Below are 26,490 nucleotides of genomic sequence, written 5' to 3'. Positions count from 1 at the left end.
TTTTTTTTTTGGAAAATGAGGATCTATGTACAAAAAAATAACAGTTAGCTAACTTACATAGCATAAGTCCGCTAGCTTAAATGCTATAAAATGCTATCGTTTTTATATAATGCTCTTAACTAGATATGTCCCGATCGATGCTGATCGATCGGGTCCGATCACATCATTTTCAAAGTATCGGAATCGGCTAAAAAATATCGGACATGCCTTTTTTTAATATATATATATTTTTTAATTAAATCTTTTTCTGATTGTATTTAACGTTACAGACATAATATGTTACACTCATCCAGAGTCTTTAGTTTAGGCTTTACGGTAGAGTTATCAAGTTCATCCCAATAACGGCGGTAATTAATTTTTTTTTTAAATGTATCACGTTAAAATATTTAATGCAATTAATGCATGCGCTCCACGACCCACTCACGCATTGTCGCGTTTAATCTGTAATGGCGCCATTTTACCTATATAGGGAGCTAAAAGGCAGCGTAAAATGAGTAGAGTGAATTTTGGCAGTCTCTGGAGCCTTTTTTTAATTGGCTAAAGCCTTACAATCCCTCTCCCTACGATTAGAATATCGTGGGAAGCAATGTGGTGAAGCAAGGTAGTAATTGATCTTTTTCTTAACACCCTATTTTATTTCCCAATGCAGAGAAGATACAGTATATCAATTGGTAGCACTACGCAGTCATGGTTCCACTTCCCATCATGCATTTGGGCATGGCTACAGTATCATTTACTGAAAGCTCAACAAATACACTAGATGGCAATATTTAGTCACAGTTGTCCTTTAAGAATTACAAGTCTTTCTATCCGTGGATCCCTCTCACAGAAAGAATGTTAATAATGTAAATGCCATCTTGAGGATTTATTGTCATATTAAACAAATACAGTACTTATGTACTGTATGTTGAATGTATATATTCGTCCGAGTTTTATTCATTTTTTTTCTTAACGCATTGCCAAAATGTATATGATCGGGAAAAATTATCGGGAATGATTGGAATTGAATCGGGAGCAAAAAAAAAAGCAATCGGATCGGGAAATATCGGGATCGGCAGATACTCAAACTAAAACGATCGGGATCGGATCGGGAGCAAAAAAAAACATGATCGGAACAACCCTATTCTTAATAAATGGTTTAGACATATTCCGACAAAAAAGGGCTAAATATACCGATAAACTAAATTACTAAGGCATTAAAAAACATTAGTTTAAACAAAAACTTAGTTTACGTTGGTCTTAACAGGGAGCAGTTGAATTCAGCCATGTGAAATGAGGCAGACCAGAGGGCAGTGTATCCACCCTAATCAATAAAACTAAATGCAAACACTTTCAAAATAAACCATTACAATGCCGCTTTAATTAAACGAATACTCGAAGCAACAAAATTTAATTCAAATATTTTTTTCTAATCGAATACTCGAGTTAATCGATTAATCGTTGCAGCACTAATATATTTAGAATAAAAATTGTTAATACATGCAGTATGGATCCAATCAGTTTGTTGAACATGTCATTAAATCACACTGTTGATTTTTTTTTTTAAACAGAAGTGCAAGTGTGAGCTAGCTGCGCAATTAGTACGATTATGACTGGTCCCTTCCGAACGCGACTGACACATCCAAATCAATAGGAGATGCAGTCACACGTCAGCGAGGCTGAGAGATGGAGGAATAAAGTAAAAGGGGAAGTTAGGTAATGCTCTTCCACAGGAAATGAAGTTTGTTGGGGCGGATTGACTCTGCTTTGAAATACGGTAAACAGATAAAAGTTGCCACAGAAGAGGAGGAAGGAGAGAGACCGAGGGCGGGTAGAGGGTTTTCAAGACAGCGTGAAAGGGAGGGTTTGAGTATGCAAGCGAAGAAGGAATTCCCCCGCCCCTACTTCCCCGGATAAAATGCAGTGTGTGTGAAAGAGAGAGAGAGAGAAAGAAGTAGGAGGACTTGTCCGGGCAAACTGCAAAGTGCTCGTCCATGTTTCGCTTCAGCTACTGCTGCTACTTCAATGTGTTTAGCCTGCTAGCTGCCTTGTATGGATGCACTGTCATGTGAGTACAACGCCTTATGTAACACTGTGGCGTGTTATCAAAGTGTCAATGAGTCACATTCATTACTACGCCAATTCATCAATAGCAGTTTAAACATTAGCCAGAAATGAAGACGAAGCAAATCTATGTTTCATCCAAGTTTGTGGCCAGAGTTTTAGTGGCGGAAGAAGGCCCGTGGGCCAGGAAAGATTTTATCCAAATGTTATTCTCGAACGCTCTTTGTTTGTCTGCAAGGAAGAGAGCAATTTAGTGGGAGAATGACTCTGAATCACGCAACTAGAGCATTTATATATACCTCAAATGAAATGAAAACAGTGTTAGGCATGGCACCGATTCTACATTAGCACACATCTAACACAAAGCTATTATTCTATTGTATGACTGGCAACAGGTGCATTCGCTGATTTATTGTACCTTCTGATTGTTTTGCATATAACTAGACATCACTGGGATGGTTAGATAAGCAGATACAATAGATAAATGATCATTTCTGGTCCAATCACACATTGATTGTGGATTGATGAAACATCTTTGGAAAAAGTCTCAACAAAAAGTCTCTTTCCTACTAGCATTTGCGTAGTCTTGTGTTGTTTTGAATAATTGTACATATTGTGATAGGCTTTTTATTCCTTTTTTTCAGCATTTATAGAAGACAACGGTGGCAAGTGAATAAGTCACCCGGTCGAGACGAGATGACAGTAAAGGGCCCAAGAAGACACAACTAGAGAGAAAAGAAGAACGGAGGGGGGGACAGAGGAGAAGCAAGTGGAAAAGAGAAAACAAGGAGACGTGTCTTTCCCGGAGAAAAGCCTGGCTTCATGATAAGATGAAGCCAATCAAAAAGCAGGGCCGGCGTTCCCCCCCCTCCACCCGGGCCAAAGGGGGAAAGCGGCGGGGTGCCGGCGAGGCCCCCGAAGGAGGAGAGAAAAGAGACTCTGATGAAAATCGAGACAGAAACGCTCAAAGCCAATATAACTTCCCTTTCTCATCTCAGTCAGAGCGCTCTGACCCAGTCAGAACCCGGGACTCGTCCGATGGAGAGTCGTTTGTCATTGACTCTGGGAAATTGCTAGCATCGTCAGATGATCGATCTGGACATTCGGCATTGAGTGCCGGGAGCCATAGTGACAGTAATGCCAGCAGCTGCAGCAACAGCAGCACACCAAGCGCTAACAGCAGCCCCAACCCCTCATCCAGTCGCAAAACCGCCACGTTTAAGGCGCGCGTTCCCAAAAAGAAGTACACATCTGAGCACTGCTCCATTCTTAGTGGTGGTAACCATAGCAAAATGTCATCCAGTACTCCACCTCCTCTTCTTCTGAGTGGTGGGGCCCTGAATCAGGGGTCTTCTTGTTCAGGTAGTCCCTTAAATGTTTCACACCCTGATAGCAATGGTCAAAGTCGAAACAAAGAACAACCTCAGGACAGTTCCCCCGGACCGCCAATCCTGTCATTACGTGCAGAAAGGGAAAGGCTGGGGGGGACGGAGGTGGTCAGGGACGCAGAACGAGTGTCACCCAGCCCTGTTCCCCGCTGTTCCTCCACAGACACGGCCAGCGAGCACTCAGCAGACTTGGAAGTAGTCACAGATGTTTCCTCTCGCCAGCTATCTAGTCTCCCTGACGCGCTGTCTGATGCCCTGGCCAAAGGACTTAAAAATCAGCGAGTCCTGGCCCGTCAGCTGCTGAGAAGAAGGGATGAAAATGGAAGACATGAAAGGGGGGATGATGCAAAGAGTCCACAGTTGGTGTTCTGTGCCGGAGTGGTTCGTAGAGTCGACGGCGAATATGGAAGCCTGGAGGTACAACTGAATGGGGACAAGACGCTCTGCCGTTATCCTTATCGACACAACAGCCCCCCAGGGGTTGTAGACATTATCCTGGATGCCCCCCCGCCTGGTGTCCACCCCATTCCGCTTGGCACACGCGTCTGTGTGCCGTTCAGCAGCGAGCAAAGTGACATGGGCCAGTGGTACAGGGAAGGAGTTGTAACCCAGGTGGATACTCATCCAGCGGTGGTTAATTGCTACCGTGTTCTGTTGTCTGATGAGAAAGCGTCAACTCTGATTGAAGATGAGGATGATAGAGTTGCAGCCAATGCCACCCAGGCCGTGTGGGTGTCCAGACAAACACTCCGCCTCCTGGTGCCGCCATGGGACCTGGGTTTACCATCAAGAGAGGTAGAAGAAAGTGCTCAAGATAACGAAATAGAGCAGGAGGACAGGGATGAAATAGATGTAGAGCAAGAGGTCTGTCGTCTCAGCCGGGGGATGACACCTGGTGTTGGGTCAATGTTAGGGAGGGTGTATCCTTGCATGGTTCCGGTCTCCTCCACAGGACACAGCATTACCACCCCAGTCACTTCAGCATCAGTCCTTAGCCTGGCTCCTGATCGGGAGTGGGACATTGAAAAAGACCTTGGAAGAGAGCGCGATCTGCAGAGAAAGCAGGAAAGAGAAAGGGAGAATATTGCAAAGCAACAGCAGCAACATCATTCGTACATGCCACTCACCCCTGAGGAGGACATGGAGGTGTCCCACTTTAACATGGTCCCAATGGGAGCACTTATATCGGGTCCCAAACCCGTGGCAGTTCCTCAACACCGCCACATTGTCTCCAAGCCCCCACCTGGCTACCTCAATCCTCATCCCTCTGTGGTGCAGGGCATTGGAATTCCCTCTGGCCACCTTGCACTAAATCCCCACCCGCCTCCCCCCTCAGTCCTGCTTGGTTTGGACCCAAGCGTTGCAGCTGTGGCAGCCAATACTGCTGTCATTTCAACTGCCCAGCTCCCGCCCTTGCCTCCTATCTCCTCCAGCATGTCCTCCTCCAGAGTGGAGAAGGTGTCTGGTAGTACCTCTTCTGGTGGTGGTGGTTCTGGATCAGGTTCCACTTCCTCTTCATCTTCACGTTCGCGCACACCTCTGACTGCTGCCCAACAGAGGTACAAGAAGGGAGACGTGGTTTGCACGCCAACCGGCATCCGCAAGAAATTCAATGGGAAGCAGTGGAGGAGGCTGTGCTCCCGTGAGGGCTGTTCCAAAGAGTCTCAGCGCCGCGGATACTGCTCCAGGCACCTCTCAATGAGAACCAAGGAGATGGAAGCCAGCGGTGGCATCAGGGAGCGAGGAGGGGCCAGCAGCACAGGGACCTTGACACCCTCTGACCTGCGACTAAGTGGAGGCCGAGCCAGCTCAGAGTTTGACTGGGATGAGACTTCCCGGGAAAGCAGCGAGGCTAGCAGCCGCGGAGGAGACTCTCGGCCCCGTCTGGTCCTGCCGTCCTTGCTTCCACAAGACCTTTCTCGCTTTGACTTTGACGAGTGTGAAGCAGCAACCATGCTGGTCTCCTTAGGGGGTTCTCGTTCTGGCACACCTTCGTTCTCGCCTATTTCCAACCAGTCGCCATTTTCCCCTACCCCATCGCCGTCGCCCTCGCCGCTCTTCGGCTTCCGCCCAGCAAACTTCAGCCCTATCACTGCCCCATCTTCACGGCGTCATCGCCAACTGAGTGGCACAAAATTAGGCACACTGGGAGCAGAACGCGACCGCCATCTCTCGGGCATCGTGCCTACTTTTCAGACCAACCTCACTTTTACGGTGCCCATGAGTCCTAACAAGAGGAAAATGGACAGCCATCCGCCTCCTCCACTGCCAACAGTCCATGACTACCAGACCAAAACAGAGCAACAGCAAATGGTGGCGGTGGGCGGAGGTGTTGTGGGCGATCTGAACCTTGGCCCTGCTGCTTTCAGAGTCCTTTCACCACAGAGTCAACCAACAACACCTTTCCAGCGACCACGTAGCGCCACCAGCCGACCCCCATCCTCAGCCGCCTCCACACCCCCGCCCATGCTGGTCTCTCCCACACCCCCCTCACCATTGCCCCAGGAACCTTCTCCGCGGCGCATCATGCCCTTGCGAGATTCTCCGGTTATCGTCCGCAACCCCGACGTCCCGCTGGCAAAGTTCTCTGACGGCCCCCTAGCAAGGCGGGACCGGAGCCGATCCAGAGAGCTCGCCCAGGCCCAACACACGGTCCCTCCAGGTCTGCAAGCACCTGTCCCAATTAATGGCGCAACGACCAATGGCGCCGTTCTCCTCCGCAATCCTGCATCAGCCCTGGTCCTAGTCACGTCCAGCTCGGTAAGGAAAACTTTTTTGTGATGAATTGAATTTATCCTCCAAAGCAGTTGTCTTTTTGGCTTGTATTTTTTGGTTTGAATTGCTGGATTTGTACAGTCATGAAAAACCTGGACAAATTGTCGAATTTGAAAATGAATTTTCCCGGTTCTGGAGAAGTTATTGAAAAATAATATTTTTTTATAGTTTTGAAAATACAAAAGAAAAATTTCACGCATAAGACATGCTGTGTAACTTGCAATTAAATAATTTGACACGTAAGTGTAACGTCATATTTTCGCAGGCCACCAATTAAGAACATCAGCATCGGCCATTGTAAGTGTGGCCCAACTTATTAAAATAAAACACCAGTCAAATCCATATGGCGGAAAACACTCAGAAGACTTGAAGTTCCGCTCTTAGACCCCCAATTTGGCCAAATTTCAAAATTGTCCAATATGCATGTGTGATACATCATTGGAAAGCTTAAAATCTCAATTTTCTGGGGGAAGAAATTTTTAAAAAATAAAAAAAAAATTTAACAGCAAACCCTAACTGGAGGTGAGAACACGCGAGAGCAGAATTACAGACGCCATGACTTTAACGAAATATTATCGCGATCCAAAAATTCCATATAGCATGTATTACTGAGTGTCAAGACACAGCTGTGTGTGTAATTTTTTAAAGTTGTGTCTTTTTTTTAAAACGAAATATTAGATATCAATTAATGATCCTAAGCTAAAAATGACGGACATTTTCAATAATAAATATCATTAATTACCCTCGTTTTATGGCTGGGTTGAAACAAAAGCGGTTGCGCGACGCCTGTAAGCGGGGATTTCCAGGGTAAAACGGACAATTTAAAAATATTTTGGGGGCTTAATGCGCCATGAATCTGCTATGGCAGCATATAAACATATTGTTCTATCAAACACAACATTTGTTTTGGCTTAAAATACAGCAGTTTCTTTTGAAGAAGGGTGCAAGAGCAGAAACTGCTTTTTCAGTCTTGTCTGTGTTTTCTGCCATATGTAAAAATGTATCAAAATTTGTGGCTTGTAAATGGGCCTCAACCAGTCAATTATTATTATATATTTTTGCCCTGATATTGACTGGCAACTTTTCAAGAGTATACCCCACTGTTCTTCCACTCTCCGATTTGAGGACAAGTTCTCTAAATATTGATAGACTATTAAATATCTTTCAGTGTCAAGTTGAAATAAACTGCTTTTGATTACATGGAAACATTGCTTTGCTAACATGGTAACAAAATGTGACCCCTCCCCACCTCTCAGTCCCTCACCCCAGCATCAGCAGGACCCGCTGCTCTGTCCAGTTCCTCCTCCGCCGGTTCAACATCAACCACAGCAGGCCCCATTCTCTCTTCGTCAGGATCCGGGGGCAGGGAAAGAAAGCCCGAGGGGCACCAGGAGGCCACCGGTGGGGCCCTGCCACAACCAGTAGCTTGCCACCCAACACCCACAGCTCTCCTGCCACTCATTTTACCTGCTGAGTCTTCGCACCCTGCTCCTCGTAAGCAAATCATCATGGGGCGTCCTGGCACAGGTAAGGAAATCTCTTTTGTCGCCACTGTATAAACACAGACACCTAATTTAGTGAGGGAAGGCAGTCATCTGAGAGAAGGTTTGAGTACTGAAAGAATGCTGAAGGTTCGAGTCTCCTTGAGAGGGTACAAATCCCAAGAGAAGGGTCTAGTGCAGGGGTCCCCAACCTTTTTTGCACCATGGACCGGTGTTCTGTCAAATTTTGCACCCTTATAAAATTTTGCTCCCAAAGCTTTTGTGGCGGTGAAAAAGCCCTCTTTTATATCCTGTTGGACTCCCAATGTTATCCAACGGTGCTAAAAAACTATTTACGTCATAAACATACATGTGCAACACGAAAATGGCGTAAATTAATGCTTAACAACACGGCGAAGTCGTTAAGTGAGAGAGCTGCTTGTAGTTGTTGTGTGCAGCTAACATGGGAAACGTAAGTTAATATTCCTTTCTTTAAAGAAAGTTTTTCATGTGTATTTTGGAATCGCTGCATTCGCGGCCATTTTTAACGTTACGCGCATGCAAAATTTGTTAGAACACCGCAATGTGCGGCAGAAAATTACAGCAAATATAAATTAACTTTTGTTTTTAGCCCCGTCGTGTTAAGTGCAGGGAAAATATAACTCACCCACTGAATCAGTGGGAGGCCTGAGTTTATTTCGTTGAGACGAGATGGTCCCATCAATGTGTGATGGGAGAGTGAGAGAAGCCCGCTTCACAAAGATATGATGTTGGAAATTGTAGCACGGTTTCGAATGCTCTCCTAGTAATGTCAGGATATTCCGAAATGACTTTAATCCAGAACTCCGGTAGAGTTGTTGTCTTAAATGTACGTTTAAGGTCGCCGTTGTTTGTGATCTCTACAAATTGATTCTCCTGTTGCACTGACATGCTCGAATCACTCGGTTTATTCACAAACGGGTCACAAATCCACTCCTTCGCAGTTCGTGGGTCTTTAGTGATTGGGAAGTAACGTAGATTTTGTTTTCTTCGAGGTTGTGGGCTCATCTTCTGGCTCGTCAGGTGCCCTTTTCCCCATTAAAAATCTGTCCAAAGACGTCTTTTTTTCAGTCATTCTAGTGTGGCAGCTAATAATTTCCGGGAACAAATGTGATTCGCCCGCCCTACGTCAGACATTGTTATCGAACACAAGCGCACATAAATATACAAAACAAGATGTACTGCTAGCGGTCCAATCAATGGATTTCTATGACGACATTCCATCCTCTAGTATTATATCTAGAGTAGACAGGGATACTGGTGTGTTTAGGGGCACAGGACAAAGTTAATTTGGCCATTATGCAGTCGTTAATAAATTATTATTTCTTTTGTGGCCCGGTACCAAATGCGCCACGGACTGGTACCGGTCCGCGGCCTGGTGGTTGGGGACCCCTGATCTAGTGTACTCCAAGAGAAGGTTCTCAATCCCAAATTAGCTTGTAGTGTAAAGAGAAGCTTGTTGTCCAGAGAGAAGGGTGTTTCCATAAAATATAAGTTTCATGAACTGGGAGAAATTACTAATCCCAAAAGAAGCTTCTAGACCTGAGAGAAGTCTTTTGTCATCAGTAAAGGTTGTAGTCTACAGACATTGCAGTAATGATGGAATGTTCTAGTAAGACTAAAGTTTTAGTCCTGACTAGGTTTGAAAGTTGTTGTCCAGAGCGAAAATTCTAATCCCAGTAGAGAGTGCAGAAATTTTCACACCATAAGGTGCACCTGACTATAAGCCACCACCCACCAAATATGGCACGAAAACGGAATTTGTTCATAGAACAGCCGCACTGGACTATAAGCCGCAGCTGTCCTCACTGTATTATGGGATATCTATAACAAAGATATTATCCGGTAATACTCTTTAACAGCGGCATCATACAACTGTCATTACCCCAAATGAACCACCATGAAGCTTTGAACCAATTGGCTGCAAAGCTTTATTGCTCCAAGCTTCATTTGGCCATCACTTCTCCCTTGGGGGAGATGGTCAACCTCTGCTGCCGCCTGCTGTCAACACTGTTGTTGTCCAACATGCCTCCCAGCATGCATTGCAGCGCTACAGATGTAAATAGCAATCAAAAGTCATGTTTTCTGCTAATTATTTCTTCAGTTACTGTTCCATTTTTTTCATTAATTGCTAGTTATGGTATTTGGTAACACTTTATTTGACAGTGGCACCATAAGACTGTCATTAGACAATCATAACTATGACATGAAAGTGAAAGAGCTTTAATGAATGCTTATGACAGATGTCATTTAATGTTATCCGGCAAATTATGTGACTTTTGAATGGATGTAAAAGATCCGAGCTAGACATAAATTGAGTTAGTGACATATTTTGCCAGATGACACTTCATGCATATGACAGATGTCAATGAGTAATGCCCATGATAGTGTCAGGTCAAAATTATGACGGTCTTATGACAGTATTATGATGCCTCTGCTAAATAAAGTGTTGCCAAATACCATAACTAGCAAATAACTCATTCACTCCCAGCCATTTTCACCGGAGCAAGGCCCTTCGCTCCCGGCCGTTTTACTGGATTTTGACTGATTTTGCAAGGCCCACAGAAAATTCTGTTCTATTGCTATATAGACATGGAATCCACCAAAAGAAAGATTAGACAGTCTTCTTTCAGCAGAAAAAAGTCAGTCTGTATCTTTTTCCATTCTTTAGAAATCAGCATTAGAAAATAGCTTAGTTTGAGCAATTTTCCAATTTCTGATGAAAAAACGGAGAAATTGAGCTTTTTGTGAAAGCATACATTTCAAACATAACTTTGACTTATACACAGCTATTTTTTTGCTTTAGTTACATCCCAAACATCTGAATAATATTTTCCTTTTACAAAATAAGATAAACAACAAGACAAATAGAGCTTTTGATAGCAAAGTAACAATTTATTTACACATAACTAACTGAAAGGTGACGCTGTTCTGGCCGCGACAGCCGGTTAAACTTTTCCCTCATGGCCGTCTGTCTCATAAAGATTTTTTTGGAGTGTGCACTAGTGATCCCGGTCATTCTGCTCGGTCGTCCAGCGCCTGGCATCCCGGGCGTTCTACCGGTTGTTCTGCTCGGTCGTCCGCCCCCTGGCATCCATTCGGTCGTCTTCCGCCGGCGCCCGTTGTTGCCGTTGAATCGGGTTGCGGGTCTTACCAAATGCGCTACTGCCCTCCAGTGGCCAGTTTTATTGCTTTTAAATGGATTTTCAGCTTTGTGCTTTAGAGCTAAATTGAATCACGACCCAGAGATGTCTTTTTTGAAAAAAACAAAACGTAAAAGACGTATAAATACGTCTTTGGGACACTGAAACAATTAAAGATAGAACGTATTTATACGTTTTTGGGAGCAAATGAGTTAATGAAACAACTGGAACAGTAACTGAATAAACAATTCGCACAGAACATGAATATTGATTGTTATTTACATCTGTAGCATTGCAATGCATGCTAGGAGGCATGTGTTACCTATTAACCCAAATAAATCAACAAATAAGCCGCATTGGACTATAAGCCTAAGGATTCAAAATGAAGGAAAAAGTAGCGGCTTATGGTCCGAAAATTATGGTAATAGTAAAGAAAGTAGCTAGCGATCTGCAGAAAACGGACGACAAATACGGTGAGAAAGTTTGAAACCAGAGAGAAGTTACTAGTCAAAGAGGCAAGGTTCTAGTGCTGGTAGGATCTCGTATAAGTCCAGAAAAAAGGTACTCGTCCGGCGCACGTCCACAAAGAATATCTAGTCCCTAAGCGGATATTAGTAGGAATGAATGTTTTACTGCTAAGTTGGTACAAATCCAGAGAGAAGGCTCTACCCCTAACAAAACAGTGAGAGAAGGTTCTCATACAAAGGGAAGTTTATACCCCTGAGAGAAGGCTGTAGTGCAGGGAAAAGTCACAAGAGTGTTTAGTCCAACTTTATCTTATTTTGTTCCTTCTACCAGCATTTTTGCTGTTTCTTATTGTTTGACTTTACAATAGCTTTGCTTTGGCGTGATTATGGAACCAGTGGGTGCCTTTTGTTCTCATGTGTATATATTTTGGCAACAAGTAATTCTATGGAGGCACATAGTGTGAGATAAGTAAAGGTGTTAAGCACATACTGTACAACTGTTGCCATGACAACTCTCCTCACATCTACTATGGCCAAATGCAGATACAATAACCTCTGAGTGAAAATATGATCTTCACTGACTTAGCCTCATTTAGGGCATCTTAAATGGTTTGGTGTGGCTTGAAGTCTTGCTTAAAGCATTAGTACAGGCTAGTCAGTCTTGTTGTTTATTATGAATAGTTATGGCATTTGTGTTGTGTGATTTGCGTATTTGCTGCCATGCATAGTTTACGTGTGTGTATTTATATGCGTGTTTGCCAAGGGTGTTGCCCTTTACACGAGCGTGTGTGCGTGTAAGAGATAAGGAGCGTGACTCTCAAAGGGTGAAAATATTGACATGTCTAGACATGCAGCGCAGAGTGCAACAAGGACATTCACATGCGCGCACATACAGTATCAGAGAGGGCACTGAGTCTGTCTGATGGCGAAGCGTGGTGGTACGGCTGGCGTGTTGTCATGGTTACACGCTTCCCACTGGAAGAATTAGCGCGCTGGCTGATTAGCCCAGCGCTAACGCCCTCGCATACATCCTTCGCACGGCCGCCAGCCACCTGCCTTTGTAGCGTAGCGTCGCCTCCACTCTGCTTTTTTTTTTTTTTTTTTTTTTTTAATGAAAAAGGATTATACACTACAAGCAAGTTTCGTTCATTGTGCGGGGTCACTGAGTTCCAATGAAAATGAAAGTGCATTATAGAGATCTTTTAAATTAGTTTAAATGAATTTATTTTACCCTTCAACACTAAACGTGTATGTTTATCAAAGCATACTAAAACACTTTTTAAGGTATTCCTTAGAGCCATATTGACTCACTGACAAGAAATTGGAGACTGTCGGACAACATCACTTTGCAGCGTGTTTAATTGAGAGTAAGTCAAAACTGAATTAAACATTAAAATTTTAACATCAAAATGTTCAATTAAACCATCTAATTTAATCTGAAGTCCACAAGCTGAATGCTATGTTGCCCTCTCAACTGTACATGCATACACTAACCCTTCATTCAATGACCGGTAAAGAAATTCATGGATTTGACGACAATGCAGGTAGTCCCCGGGTTACGACCAAGGGTGTAGGTTTGTGTTGGGACGGTAGGGACATAACACTACCAACTTTTCAGGATGCTGAAATTTTCCCCACCAACTTTTAAGCAACCTTATTTGCATTATATAATGACTTCAATTATATAGATCATTTAGAATGTCTCCCCATATGTTGTAAGGTTAGAATTTACTCTACCATTATTAAGTGAACTATTTTCATTATGTTCAGACTTACATTTACCCCTTTTCACTGCTGAGTGTGCCAGTCCCATTTTTTCCCTCAAATGCACACACACACACGCACTGACAGCCCCATGCCACCTCCTCCGCCCCCTTCGAAGAGGAGGGATATTAGAAGGGTGTTTTTCGGCCAGCAGCAGCCACTGTATTTACTGTAAAAAGACGTCAATATTGCGGAGGTGGGGAACACACCACTAATTTTGCTACTGAAAGTCTGACCTGTATCAGCGTTAGCATGACATTAAACTGTGTGAATTTACTAACCTGCAAAACTTGAGTAGGAAGCTGCTTAGAGAGAAGTGTCCTTCTCTATGTACTCTCGACAATTAACATTAATTAAACTGTGAGAAATGTAATCAACCGTGGTTTATTTTATTTTCCTTTTCATTTTATTTATGTGGTTTTAAAGCAGCCCAAAGGAGCTTTCATTTTTTTTGTTGAGTTTGGCTATGCTTGTGGATAAAAGCAATAGTGTCTTACCTGAAGGAAGGTTTATTTGAATTTTTATTTATTTTTGTTATTCCCAGACTAAAAGGTTTTTCATTTACATTTAATTTATATTTTTATATATTAAATATTTATATGTTATATTAATTTCTCAACAATGTTGAGTCCAGGCGTCCAGGGCAACAGATTTTGATTTAAAATGTCCTGGTATTTCAAAGCATTCATGATGCCATGCACCCTAATAAGGTTCCCAGGGCCTTTGGAAGCGAAACAGCCCCACAGCATCACTGACCCACCACCATACTTCACAGTGGGTATGAGGTGCTGTCTACACACCAACAAGCTGTTTGGGAGGCATGCATGGAGAAAACCTTTCCTCACTCACAATCATAAACGCAAATGTCTGGAGTTCGCCAAGCGGTATTGGGGCTTCAACTGGGACCATGTGCTTTGGTCACATGAGACCAAGATTGAGCTTTTTGGCAACAAACACTCTAAGTGGGTCTGGCGTGCCACGAAAGATGCGCATGCTGAAGAGCACCTCATACCCACTGTGAAGTATGGGGGTGGGTCAGTAATGCTGTGGGGCTGTTTTGCTTCCAAAGGCCCTGGGAACCTTGTTAGGGTGCATGGCATCATGAATGCTTTGAAATACCAGGACATTTTATATAGCCTTCTGCCCGAAAGCTGAAGATGGGTCGTCACTGGGTCTTTCAGCAAGAAAATGACCCTAAACATATGGCCAAATATACGCAGAAATGGTTCACCAGGCACAAAATCAAGCTCCTCCCATGGCCATCTCAGTCCCCAGACCTCAACCCCATTGAAAACCTGTGGGGTGAGCTGAAGAGGAGAGTACAGAGGAGAGGAACCAGGTCTCTAGATGATTTAGAGAGATTCTGCAAAGAGGAATGGCTGAAGATCTTTCCTCTTTCTGTCTTTTCCCATCTTGTGAAACATTATAGGAGAAGATTAGGTGCTGTTTTGTTGGCAAAGGGGGGTTGTACAAAGTATTAAGGGGTACTTAAAGGGTTAATTCCAACCTAAGCGAAAATTCTGGTTAAATTGCTAGCGTAGGAACGGAACTCGTTCAGAACCCGTGGACTACCAATATAGTCCAATTAAAATGTTTTAATTAATTATTTCCCAAAGAAATGTTTCTTCTCGCTTTTAATCAAGCTTCCCTTCTTCCATTAAAATCCAGTGCTGCCCTCAGTGCCCTGAATGTTAAACCACTATGTAGTACTACATGATAAAAAAAAAAAAAAAAAGCACGATTGCTTTAAACGCTGCGATGCAGAGGGGTTCACTATATAAAAACAAACAGAAGGCAGCGGAGGCTCCCGTGGCTGAGATTCCTCCTCAATCTAAATATAGACCAACCGCATTGGCATCAGCAGGAAGTGAGGCGGATGCCGGTGAGGCGGATGCCAGTGAGGTGGCGGGTGGCGGAACGACTGACAAGTCAGCATTGGAGCAATTGAACTTTTTCAGTGCCGTTGACAATGGTAGACGTCCAGTCTTGTGGCTAATATATCATTTAATTCAATTGTTTGTACTGTTTTTAATATTGTGTTTGTTTTTGTCTTGTGTGAAAAAAAGTTTTCAACAAAATGTTGCTATGCAAAATTTTAGGAGAAAAACATTCTTAAAAGTGAATATTATGGGAAAGATGTGGATTTTTTTCTTTACATGTAGTTGTGATATATGCTTTGATGGTTTATCGTTTACGTTGATATTCATGCGCAAAATCCAGTGTGGTCACTAAAGGGTCCATCTCCTTCAGTCTAATTTTTATGGTGATGCTCCATTGTCTATCTTCGACAAATGATGCGATGAGCACTGTCTTTTTTTGTGTGCAAACGCACAACAGTGTGGACCAACGTGGAGCCTCGCTCTGTGCCCGTGTTTCCTTGGCACTCACTCGTCCCTTTCCTGGAGCCCAGCCAATCGGATACGGCCGCCCAGCCCGCCGTGGATAGTGTCAATCAAAGCCAAGGTGGGAAAATAATAGGGTATACAGTCATGTTAAAAAATTAGGACACCCCATTAAATATTCAGTTCTTTATTAAAAAATGTCCACACATCAATTTCTGATCTTGGTTTTCTTTATCTCCGGGAAAGAAGGTGATTTAATTGCAAGTAAACAACAAAAGTTAACATTGTTTTACTCATTAAACCAAATATAGCAACAAAAATGCATATTCTAACTGAGGAAAAAGTTAGGGCACCCTACTACCTAATAGCTAGTGTTACCTCTTTGGCTGAAATAACTTCAGTGAGACACTTTTTGTAGCCATCCACCAGTCTTTGACATCAGTCCGAAGAAAGTTTGCCCCACTCCTCAACACAGAATACTTTCAACAGTGGCTGACTGTTGAAGTGAGAGAAAACACCATGGTGAGATTAAAGCATCTGTCTGAAGTCTTCAGGAAGGTCATTATAGATGCTTATGAGTCAGGTAAGGGATTTCAAAAGATCTCAAAAGAATATAAAATCAGCCATTCCACTGTCCGGAAAATAGTCTACAAAAAGACATTCAAAACGACTGCCAACATGCCCAGGTCTGGCTGTCCAAGCAAGTTCACCCCGAGAGCAGACCGCAAGACGCTAAAAGGAGTCTCCAAAAACCCTAAAATGTCATCACGGGACGTACAGCAGGCTCTTGCTACTGTTGATATGAATGTGCATGCCTCTACAATCACAAAGAGATTTCACAAGTCTAACCTTCATAGAAGGTGTGCAAGGAGGAAACTTTTGCCAGTGTGAATGTAGACAAAATGACCAGGACTTCTGAAATAATGTTCTTTGGACTGTAAAGCATGGAGGTGGAAGTGTCACGGTTTGGGGATGCTTTGCTACAGCAGGACCTGGCCAGCACACCATTATCGATTCACCTTGAATTCTCTCGTGTGTCAAGGGGTGCTTGAGGAACATGTGAGATCATCTGTGAAAAAATTAAAGCATAAGCAAAATTGGACCATGTAACATGACCATGGCCCAAAACATACCAGTAAATTCACCTACGACTGGCTGAAAAGGAAAAAATGGAGAGTCCTGGAATGGCCGAGTCATAGCCCAGCTCTTAATCTTAATGTTGAAAGTATTCTGCGTTGAGGAGTGGGGCAAACTTTCTTCGGACTGATGTCAAAGACTGGTTGGTGGCTACAAAAAGCTTCTCACTGAAGTTATTTCAGCCAAAGGGGGTAACACTCGCTATTGGGTGGTAGGGTGTCCTCACTTTTTCCTGAGTTAGATTATGCATTTTTGTTGATATAGTTGGTTTAATGATTAAAACAATATTAATCATTGTTATATACCTGCAATTAAATCACTTTCTTTTCCCGAGATAAAGAAAAACAAGATCAAACATTGATATGTGAACATTTCCTAATAAAGAACTGAATATTGAATTGGGTGTCCTAATTTTTTCACATGACTGTATATAGGTAATTGATTTTATAGACAAAAGTAATCATTTTACAAGAATGAACAAGTTGTAATCTTAATTGAACATGTTTTTTTTTTAGCAATACACAAACAATACATAAATTGGATAGATGAAAAGATATGCTTGTCAAATAAAAAGAATTGTTTGGCAACATGTGTTCTTTCAATATTTCAGAGCCACGTTGTGGAGTGGCCCTGGTTGGGGACGGGCGTCCGCCTGACTTGGACAGAGTGTCACCTTCGCGTCCGCCCCCGAACAATAACAACAACGCCGCCGCCGCCGAAAGGGGCAGGACTGATAGCGAAACGGAGAGTGATATTGACGACCCGTGAGTACTCTTATGACACGTTGTTTGATTTATATATTTATGTTTGATTGACTATACATTAAGAATGTCAAGTGCTAGAAGTACGAGCAGAAATTAACTGATTGGATTCACGACGATGACTAGGTACAATGGCGTACCGCACGCAACACGTCACTTTTGCTCATAAATATTCATGACGTCAGCAATTGTTACTCTGCGGGTCCAGCTCGCGTTTGTCCCTAATGCTAATTGCATGGAAATAGTGTACGAACGAGATGTTTACTGAGCTAAACCTACCAATTCTGGCCGAAAATGATGTCTCTGGTGCCAAATTCACCGGTAAAGATGAGATGGCTTGAGTGTCGAGGGCTGAAAAAGACGGGAAAAAGAGCCGAGCCGACCTCATCCAGAGTTAGCTTTTTTTATCGACACCTATTTGTTATGCCACTGACAATGACATTCTCCTGTTTCAACAATCTATCCTTGGCCACCATATGCCCTGGCTTTCTTATATATTATATCCTCTGGTTGTCTTACGTCGCTGACCGTTCTTGGGGGTAATTTACATAGCTATTTTGGTGTAGTGATCGCAAATGCTACTCCTTGACAGCCAACGATCACTTTTAATTTTTTCATTAATAACAAATCTTAATTCTGTAATTTATTTGGACTTCCCCCTTACCAAAGTTTTTTGTTTGTTTGTTTTTAAACAACAGAAAAGGTAACAACTGTGGCAGTCAGATACCATTTTAATTTTTTTCAGGTAATTTATTGTCAGACAGAAGCAGTATGGCAAAACGCTACGCTAAAAAATACGTAAAAATATCAAAATGGTTTACCTCTTCATCCTCTGTAGGACCATGGCCCCCCAAAAATGTTTACTTCATATGAAGGTGAATGGCTTCACCTTGCTGGTGTCAAACTGGTCTTGTGGACATCCGCACAAGATCAATTGTTCACATTTTTCTAGTCTTTTTTTGGGGTTCGGGAAATGTCTGAAGAAAACATCCTTCATATGTCATAATGTCTAGAGTCGTTTCTACAAGTTCCAAAAAAGCAATGCGTGATCGGCATGTTCGTTTTTGAAAGATTACCGGCAGAAAACAAGCAGTGATAACATGAGCTGTATGCGAGGGCGTGTCTATGTTGAACTACTTCCGGGTTACGACAGCGACGTCACCATCTAAAAATATCATTCGTACGGTACGCTATTAGACAAACTCAAGTAAAAAACTCGGTGTGAGAATTAGCGATCAGGCAGCATAGAATAGGATGGCAAGGGATTCACACAAATACTGGGTTCTACGCCTCACATGGCTAATTTGTGTACACTCCACCCGTCCAATCACTTATCTCTCCGCCCCCCCCCCCCCCCTTTCTCCTGGTCATTAGGCCCCCCACATGGTGTCAATCGGAAATACAACTAGCTAACGATAGCATTAACATATTCATAGTTAGTGTAGGCGTTCAATGTATTTCTTGTTGTTTGTGCTTTTTCTGTCTCTCTCTCCATGTGTTTTCTTCTGTCCCCCCATAACCTCTTCCTGTCCGCTGTTTTGTCCCGATGAGAGAGGCATCATCACAATGGGAGTATGTCATACTCTCATGTGATACATTAAAACTGTTCAGATCAATCGGACACTCAGATTTCCATGAACAGTGGCAATCAGCTGAACAGGACAGGAAAAACAGAAATGAACTGTCTTTGGCTAAATGGAAAAAAACAGTAAACTGTGGTACCTCGACATACTATGTGCGCATCGACATCTGATCCTTTCGACATCCAACGTAAAATTTAACTTTTCATTTGTTTTAACATATGACGACATGCTCGAAATGACAGTTTTGCAATTTCATTGTTTTCTCACAAGACGGCTGCACAGCGGATTTTCTTGTGAGAAGATCTACATGGGTCCCAAGATGGTTAGTGCAGGTGGTGAAAAAAGGAAAAAGATGACGCTTCTCATTGAAATTAAGAAGAAAATGGTAAAAAATATGAGCGTGGTGTGCGCGTCAGTGAACTGGCTCGACAATACGGCCAAAATATGTCTACGATTTTGAGGGTCTTCAAGCAGATGGAAGCCATCAAGATTGTCACAGCATCCAGGAGGACGACTATTCTTTCTAAACGTCGTACCGCTATTCCGGAGGAAATTGGCAATCTTTTGCTGATATGGGTTAAGGATAACGAGACCTCTGCCCGCCGTCTCCTCCGACCTCCGTTCGCCAGTCTTTATAAGTTAAGGTTGTAGTGTGGAGAAACGACAGGAGTCTGAGGCGGTGGTGACTTATTGCATATCGCGACAGGCTTAGCAACTTCAATAAAAAATGTCGTTAGTTAGATGGACTTATGATCTGCCAGCTTGTTGTCTCCTGTCGTCTTCCAAAATTACAACTGAGTGATGGTGCTATACGTGTTCATTCACAGCCGACGTGCAGCCAATCATGGCATTGAAGAGACAGGACACAACATTGTAGCCGCCATTGTTTCGTTGAAATAAGAGTATGTTTTGGCCACTCTGGTGCGCTTTTTCGACTTTGTGCCGCTTTATCCGGTTGCATACCGAGCGTCACGCATATATATTTTTTAACCCTTAATTAGCCATCAACGGAATGTTGTGCTCGTATTAGGGCTGGGCGATATGGCCTTAAGCACATATCACGGTAAATTGAGCAGATTTACCTCGATAACGATAAATGACGAGAAATTCGCCCAAGCGGACTGTTATATAATTAAGAAAATCTGAATCAATGCATGAAATACAGATTAACCGTAATATTTAACAATTGTACATGCAGTCTACACATTAAGTATATGAAAAAAAAATTGTAAACAATAAGAATTCAAGTATGAACATTTATAATAGCTTGTATGACTTGAAGTCAAAATCCAACATAAATGTCTTACAGCTTGAACAGTACACTTCAAAAAGACAACTTATTTTTAATGGCTGCTGTGACATAATTACTCAACACAAGTGTTTACTTTAAGGTTTAAGTTTTTTTTCCCTAGTGCATTTTTTACTACATGCAAGCACACAGGAACCCCCACACAGACATACACACATTAAAGCTATACTGATCTTCTGCAAATGAAACGTTTAAATTTTTTGATGGCAGTAATGACACAGAGTTAAGCACATACAGAAAAATAGCTGGGGCCATTAAACGGTTATATTTTAATTTTCACTGTTGGATTGTACTTTATGCTGAATGCTTAACTATCACAAAAGCTATCAGAGAAATCACACACAGACAGAGATACAAAGTAACGCGACATACTAATTGCTAGATGCAGTCCATGCCCAATCCACTCATTAAGTTCAGCCGTTTCGACTTGGTTAGAGCCGTTATCCGACTCCATCACGTTCATTTGTAGCCTTAACCGCTAGCGTTAGCCGTAGCCTGGCTACCAGTAGAAAGCACTGAAAGCACCCGTTCCGGAAATCATGAGAACAAAGGAGGAAGGCGGGTGAAAGCTCGTCTGGATGCCGCCAAGAGTCTACTTAATGTCGGGTGAAAGTTTGGCGAACCTCCATCACGTTTGCTTGTAGCGTTAGCCGCTAGCATTAACCTACTGGGCTTCTGTTTGTTTGGCTTCCTGATAACCACGTAAGCACACTGACTGCTTTGTTAAAAGGGAATGAACATTGCCGAACAACACAGAGTCAAAGCGGGAAGACTATATTTTCTTGTTTTATTAAATTACCGAATTTACCGACTTGGTCAAAATTACATTGGTCATCGTGAAGAAATTGGTAACGGTAAATTTTCGGTTTACCGCCCTGCTCTAGCTCGTATTTACGTCACCGATGGCGTCAACTATGTCGACTGGTCTGGACAGCTCTAATTTAGAAGTAACACTACTCTTACTTAGATAAAAGTTTTGGCTACTCTACTCACCTCTGGCTATTTTGAGATAGGTCTTTATAGGTATATAAAGGGTTAATTCCGACTACGCGGAAATTCGTGTTATGTCGCCAGCGTAGGAACAGAACTCCTTTATCTCTGGTTGTTATAAGCTCGTCAAAAGCTCGGTCCAGATAGGTGAAGGTATTCGAGCTGAAACGAGTACTCAAGCAACTCGAGTAACTCTAATTTAAAAACTGATCCGAGTAATTTTATTCACCTTGAGTAATCGTTTAATTTTGACAGCTCTAAGCATCACGTTTTGCCTGGACTACTTTTAATGCGGGATAACGCGGTGATGTCCCGTGCGTAGAGGAAGAATCAATTTAAAAAATAATAATAATAATTACTGCGGCCGACAGCCGCTACAAACGACGCCGACGTTGCTAAAAACTAGCCCGCATGATGCTACGGTGGTAGCAGGTAGCGTCTGATGCGTCTCATAGAGATCACATGTATGTTGAACTAGATGCGAAATGACAGCGTCAGCGGCGTTAGTAAACAGCCGCCATCTTAAAGCAGTAAACTTCTAAGCGCTAATAAATAAGATTAACGTTACTGTCACTCGCTCACGTAACTTTAGCCCTGCGGAGGGCTAGGTTTCTATTAATTATGACCACTGTCGATGCGTGGCTAACGTCTCATACACCCCGCTTTATTTAATCTGTGAAAACATAGACTGTAGAGTGATGAGGGTGTAAATTAAAACTTAATAATGCTAACTGTCAATTTTAGCTCAGTAGTCATTGCTGGATAAAATACCAAGTAGCACTGGTCCCTAATGTGCTCCAATACAGCAGGTATCATACATTTATTTTGAACACTGCAAAAACTCAAAATCCTATTTGGAATTACAGTTTAGAATAACTTAAAACTTAACTAGAACTTAAAAATAGCTTGAAACAAATAGAAATTCAATTGAAACACGTGGGAAAAACACCTAACTTTTAAGTGATGTGTGTTATCAAGCGTAATGGCATTTTTAGGTAAGAAATATATATATATATATATATATATATATATATATATATATATATATATATTTTTTTTTTTTTTTTTTAAATATAAGATCTAAAGGTTTTTTGAGTGAAAGCAGTGAATTAGTCTTTTTTTTATTCCAGTTACATCTGAGATGCAGTTGTTGGCTGTTTTCAACCATGAACATCGAAAATTAATACATTGATTGACTGAAAATGGTTCAAGATTAGATGAAATGTCTTGTTTTCTCATGTATATTTATAATTGCTCTTCACCAAAAAATATATGTTTTGTCCGATTAATCGATAGAATTTTCAGTCGATTACTCGATTACTAAAATATTCGATAGCTGCAGCCCTTGAAGGTATCATTTTTAAATGTCTGATTAAAGACTCTCGCTTCAATGAAATCACAGTTGCACATTTTTCAAGAAAAAAAATAAGAATAAAGTTTTACATTTTGTGATGTTAATCTGACTAGATAACAGTTTTACTGTTGACTCTTGAAAAAAGTTATACAAGAAAAGGTTTGTCTCAGAATTTTTTATTATCAAAAATATATAGTTATGTTCCCCTGTAAAAAAATATATATAAGCGACAGCTCTATTTTGGACACATGAAATAGAAACATGGAATAGTAATGTCTAAATATTAAAATAAGGTTTTTTATCGATTTTTTCACCACCACACAATCTCATAGTATTATGACAATAATGTCATTAAGGATTTTGTGCAGGAAATTTAGCTCACGTTGTCGTCAAAAATGACCTGAGTAAAGTGGCAGTGGTGTACCAAATGTTGTCTTGATGTAAAATGGTACTTTTGATCAATGTGTGCACTCCATGTAAAGCACCACTTGTTCACCCTCTCAAGGATGCTCCTCTTACACACACGCGCACACACTTGTTGTGTTGTGAAATCCGCCTCCTTGGAGAGTGCGACTAAAATGGCGTGATCCTCGTGTGTGCGTGTATCTGTGTGTGCGTGGTATACACACACGCTGCTCATCGTCTGATTCTGTTTTTGCTCTTTCACGCTGACTCAGACAGTCTGTCTGGTTTGTAGTGAGCGCTCTCTTTTTCATGTTTTTTTTTTTTTTTTTTTTCTGAAAGAAATGTTTCAGGGTCGCCACGCTCATAAAAGCCCACTGTCTTCCTCTTTGTCGTGCTTCTCCTCCCACGTCGTCTGACTTTGTCCAGGCTACAAAGTCAACATGTTTATCTAACTTTAGCATTTTGAACATGCCGTCGGACAGGGCAGTTCAGGTGCCGTTCGCGTGTTGATTCGGTAACCGGTGCTGAGGTGTTGCCATGGCGACAGACGTTACATCACCAGCCACTTCATTAGGGACACCGTCTGATGACAGCCATTACGACACCTGTGTGAAAATGGAGATTTTGATAGTCATTTTTAAATCTGTGTGTTGCACAAGAAACGAAAATGTTCATCATTTTACGAGATTGACGAGTTTATTTGCATTGTCCTTTCTCTCTCCTGCATCTTGTTCCAGTCTTGGCACTATTTTTAATCATGCAAATGTTTGTATTTTCACCCCGCTGCAGTTTCTCCCCCGGCGTGGCCACCAACGACGCGTCGCCCTCGCGCGGCCCTGCCAAGAGACGCACGCAGTCCCTCAGCGCCCTCCCCAAGGACGCAGACAGAAAGGTCGGTAAATCATCTTAAAGACAAAGTCCAAACAAAACTGTTTCACAGTGACACCTTCACTTATGTGGGACCCAGTCTATTTATTTGTTGTTGTTTTTTGCTTTGTGCTGCTAGGAAAATGTGTGTCGCGAGAGGTCATTACTAGGCACGTACGGGTAACCAGTTCAAAGGTATACTGCCGGCCAAAAGTATTGGCTCACCTACAATTCTGTCAGATAAGGCTCAATTTCTCCCGGAAAATGATTGCAATTACGAATTATTTGATAGTAATATCTTCTTCTTCAAAAAAAGACACAAAAGACGATGAAAATTTTTTTTAAATCATTATCATTTTACACAAAACTCCAAAAATGGGCCGGACAAAAGTATTGACACCCTTTGAAAAATCATTTGATGCTTCTCTAATTTGTGTAATTAATAGCACCTGTTACTTACCTGTGGCACATACAGTGGGGCAAGTAAGTATTTAGTCAACCACCCATCGTGCAAGTTCTCCTACTTGAAAAGATTAGAGAGGCCTGTAATTATCAACATGGGTAAACCTCAACCATGAGAGAGAGAATGTGGAAAAAAACAGAAAATCACATTGTTTGATTTTTAAAGAATTTATTTCCAAATTAGAGTGGAAAATAAGTATTTGGTCACCTACAAACAAGCAAGATTTCTGGCTGTCAAAGAGTTCTAACTTTTTCTAACGAGGCTCCACTCGTTACCTGTATTAATAGCACCTGTTTTAACTGGAGAATGACGTGATCGGATGCTGATCGATCGGGTCCGATCACGTCATTTTCAAAGTATCGGAATCGGCAAAAAAATATCAGCCATGCCTTTTTTTAATATATATATATATTTTTTTTAAATTAAATCGTTTTCTAATTGTATTTAACGTTACAGACATAATATGTTACACTCATCCAGTCTTTAGTTTAGGCTTATGGTAGGGTTATCAAATTTATCCCAATAACGGCGGTAATTAATTTTTTAAAAAATGAATCACGTTAAAATATTTAACGCAATTAATGCATGTGCTGCAGGACCCACTCACGCATTGTCGCACTCAATCTGTAATGGCGACGTTTTACCTATATAGAGAGGTAAAAGTCAGCGTAAAATGAGTAGAATGAATTTTGGCAGCCTTTGGAGCCTTTTTTTAATTGGCTAAAGCCTTACAATCACTCACTCTCCCTATGATTAGAAATATCATGGGAAGCAATGTGGGGAAGCAAGGTAGCAATTGATCTTTTTCTCAACACTAAGTTATTTCCCAACGCAGAGAAGATATATCAGTTGGTGGCACTACGCACAGTCATGGTTCCACTTCCCATCATGCATTTGGGCATGCGTACAGTATCATTTACTGAAAGCTCAACAAATACGCTAGATGGCAATATTTAGTCACAATATACAAAGTCACAAGTCTTTCTATCCGTGGATCCCTCTCACAGAAAGAATGTTAATAATGTAAATGCCATCTTGAGGATTTATTGTCATAATAAACAAATACAGTACTTATGTACTGTATGTTGAATGTATATATTCGTCAGAGTTTTATTCATTTTTTTCTTAATACATTGCCAAAATGTATATGATCGGGAAAAATTATCGGGAATGATTGGAATTGAATCAGGAGCAAAAAACAGCAATCGGATCGGGAAATATCTGGATCGGCAGATACTCAAACTAAAACGATCGGATCGGGAGCAAAAAAACATGATCGGAACAACCCTAGTTTTAACGGTATAAAAGACACCTGTCCACCCTCTCAGTCAGTCACATTCCAAACTCCACTATTGCCAAGACCAAAGAGCTGTCGAAGGACACCAGAGACAAAATTGTAGACCTGCACCAGGCTGGGAAGACTGAATCTGCAATAGATAAAACGCTTTGTGTAAAGAAATCAACTGTGGGAGCAATTATTAGAAAATGGAAGACATACAAGACCACTGATAATCTCCCTCGATCTGGGGCTCCATGCAAGATCTCACCCCGTGGCGGTGAGCAAAAATCCCGGAACCACACAGAGGGACCTAGTGAATGACCTACAAAGAACTGGGACCTCAATAACAAATGCTACAATCAGTAAAACATTGCGCCGCAAGGGACTCAAATCCTGCACTGCCAGACATGTCCCCCTGCCTAAGCCAGTACACGTCCAGGCCCGTCTGCGGTTCGCTAGAGAGCATTTGGATAATTCAGAAGAGGACTGGGAGAATGTGTTATGGTCAGATGAAACCAAAATAGAACTTTTTGGTAGAAACACAGGTTCTCGTGTTTGGAGGAAAAAGAATAGTGAATTGCATCCGAAGAACACCATACCCTCTGTGAAGACTGGGGGTGGAAACATCGTGCTTTGGGGCTGTTTTTCTGCAAAGGTACCAGGACGACTGATCTGTGTAAAGGAAAGAATGAATGGGGCCATGTATCTAGAGATTTTGAGTGAAAATCTCCTTCCATCAGCAAGGGCATTGAAGATGAGACGTGGCTGGGTCTTTCGGCATGACAATGATCCCAAACACACAGCCAGGGCAACAAAGGAGTGGCTTCGTAAGAAGCATTTCAAGGTCCTGGAGTGGCCTGGCCAGTCTCCAGATCTCAACCCCATAGAAAATCTGTGGAG

General features: G+C 42.1%; 1 protein-coding gene across 2 annotated transcripts in view; it reads left to right on the top strand.

The window, feature by feature from the left end:
* cica (capicua transcriptional repressor a) overlaps positions 1–26,490 on the top strand; it is a 112,552-nt gene that overhangs the window by 31,872 nt on the left and 54,190 nt on the right. Inside the window, exons 1-6 of one of the 2 annotated variants that reach the window (XM_057827349.1) lie at positions 812–2,047; positions 2,688–6,191; positions 7,463–7,733; positions 15,438–15,563; positions 17,190–17,343; positions 23,771–23,873. In XM_057827349.1, coding sequence (XP_057683332.1) covers positions 2,874–6,191; positions 7,463–7,733; positions 15,438–15,563; positions 17,190–17,343; positions 23,771–23,873 — 3,972 coding nt within the window. In that variant the 5' untranslated portion in view covers positions 812–2,047; positions 2,688–2,873. Of the gene's footprint in view, positions 1–811; positions 2,048–2,687; positions 6,192–7,462; positions 7,734–15,437; positions 15,564–17,189; positions 17,344–23,770; positions 23,874–26,490 lie in introns of those variants that run through there. The other variant, XM_057827348.1, reaches the window with a different exon arrangement.

Source organism: Corythoichthys intestinalis, chromosome 22, assembly GCF_030265065.1.
Source record: "Corythoichthys intestinalis isolate RoL2023-P3 chromosome 22, ASM3026506v1, whole genome shotgun sequence".
Classification (NCBI taxonomy): domain Eukaryota; kingdom Metazoa; phylum Chordata; class Actinopteri; order Syngnathiformes; family Syngnathidae; genus Corythoichthys; species Corythoichthys intestinalis.
This window is presented reverse-complemented; position numbering and strand designations above follow the sequence as displayed.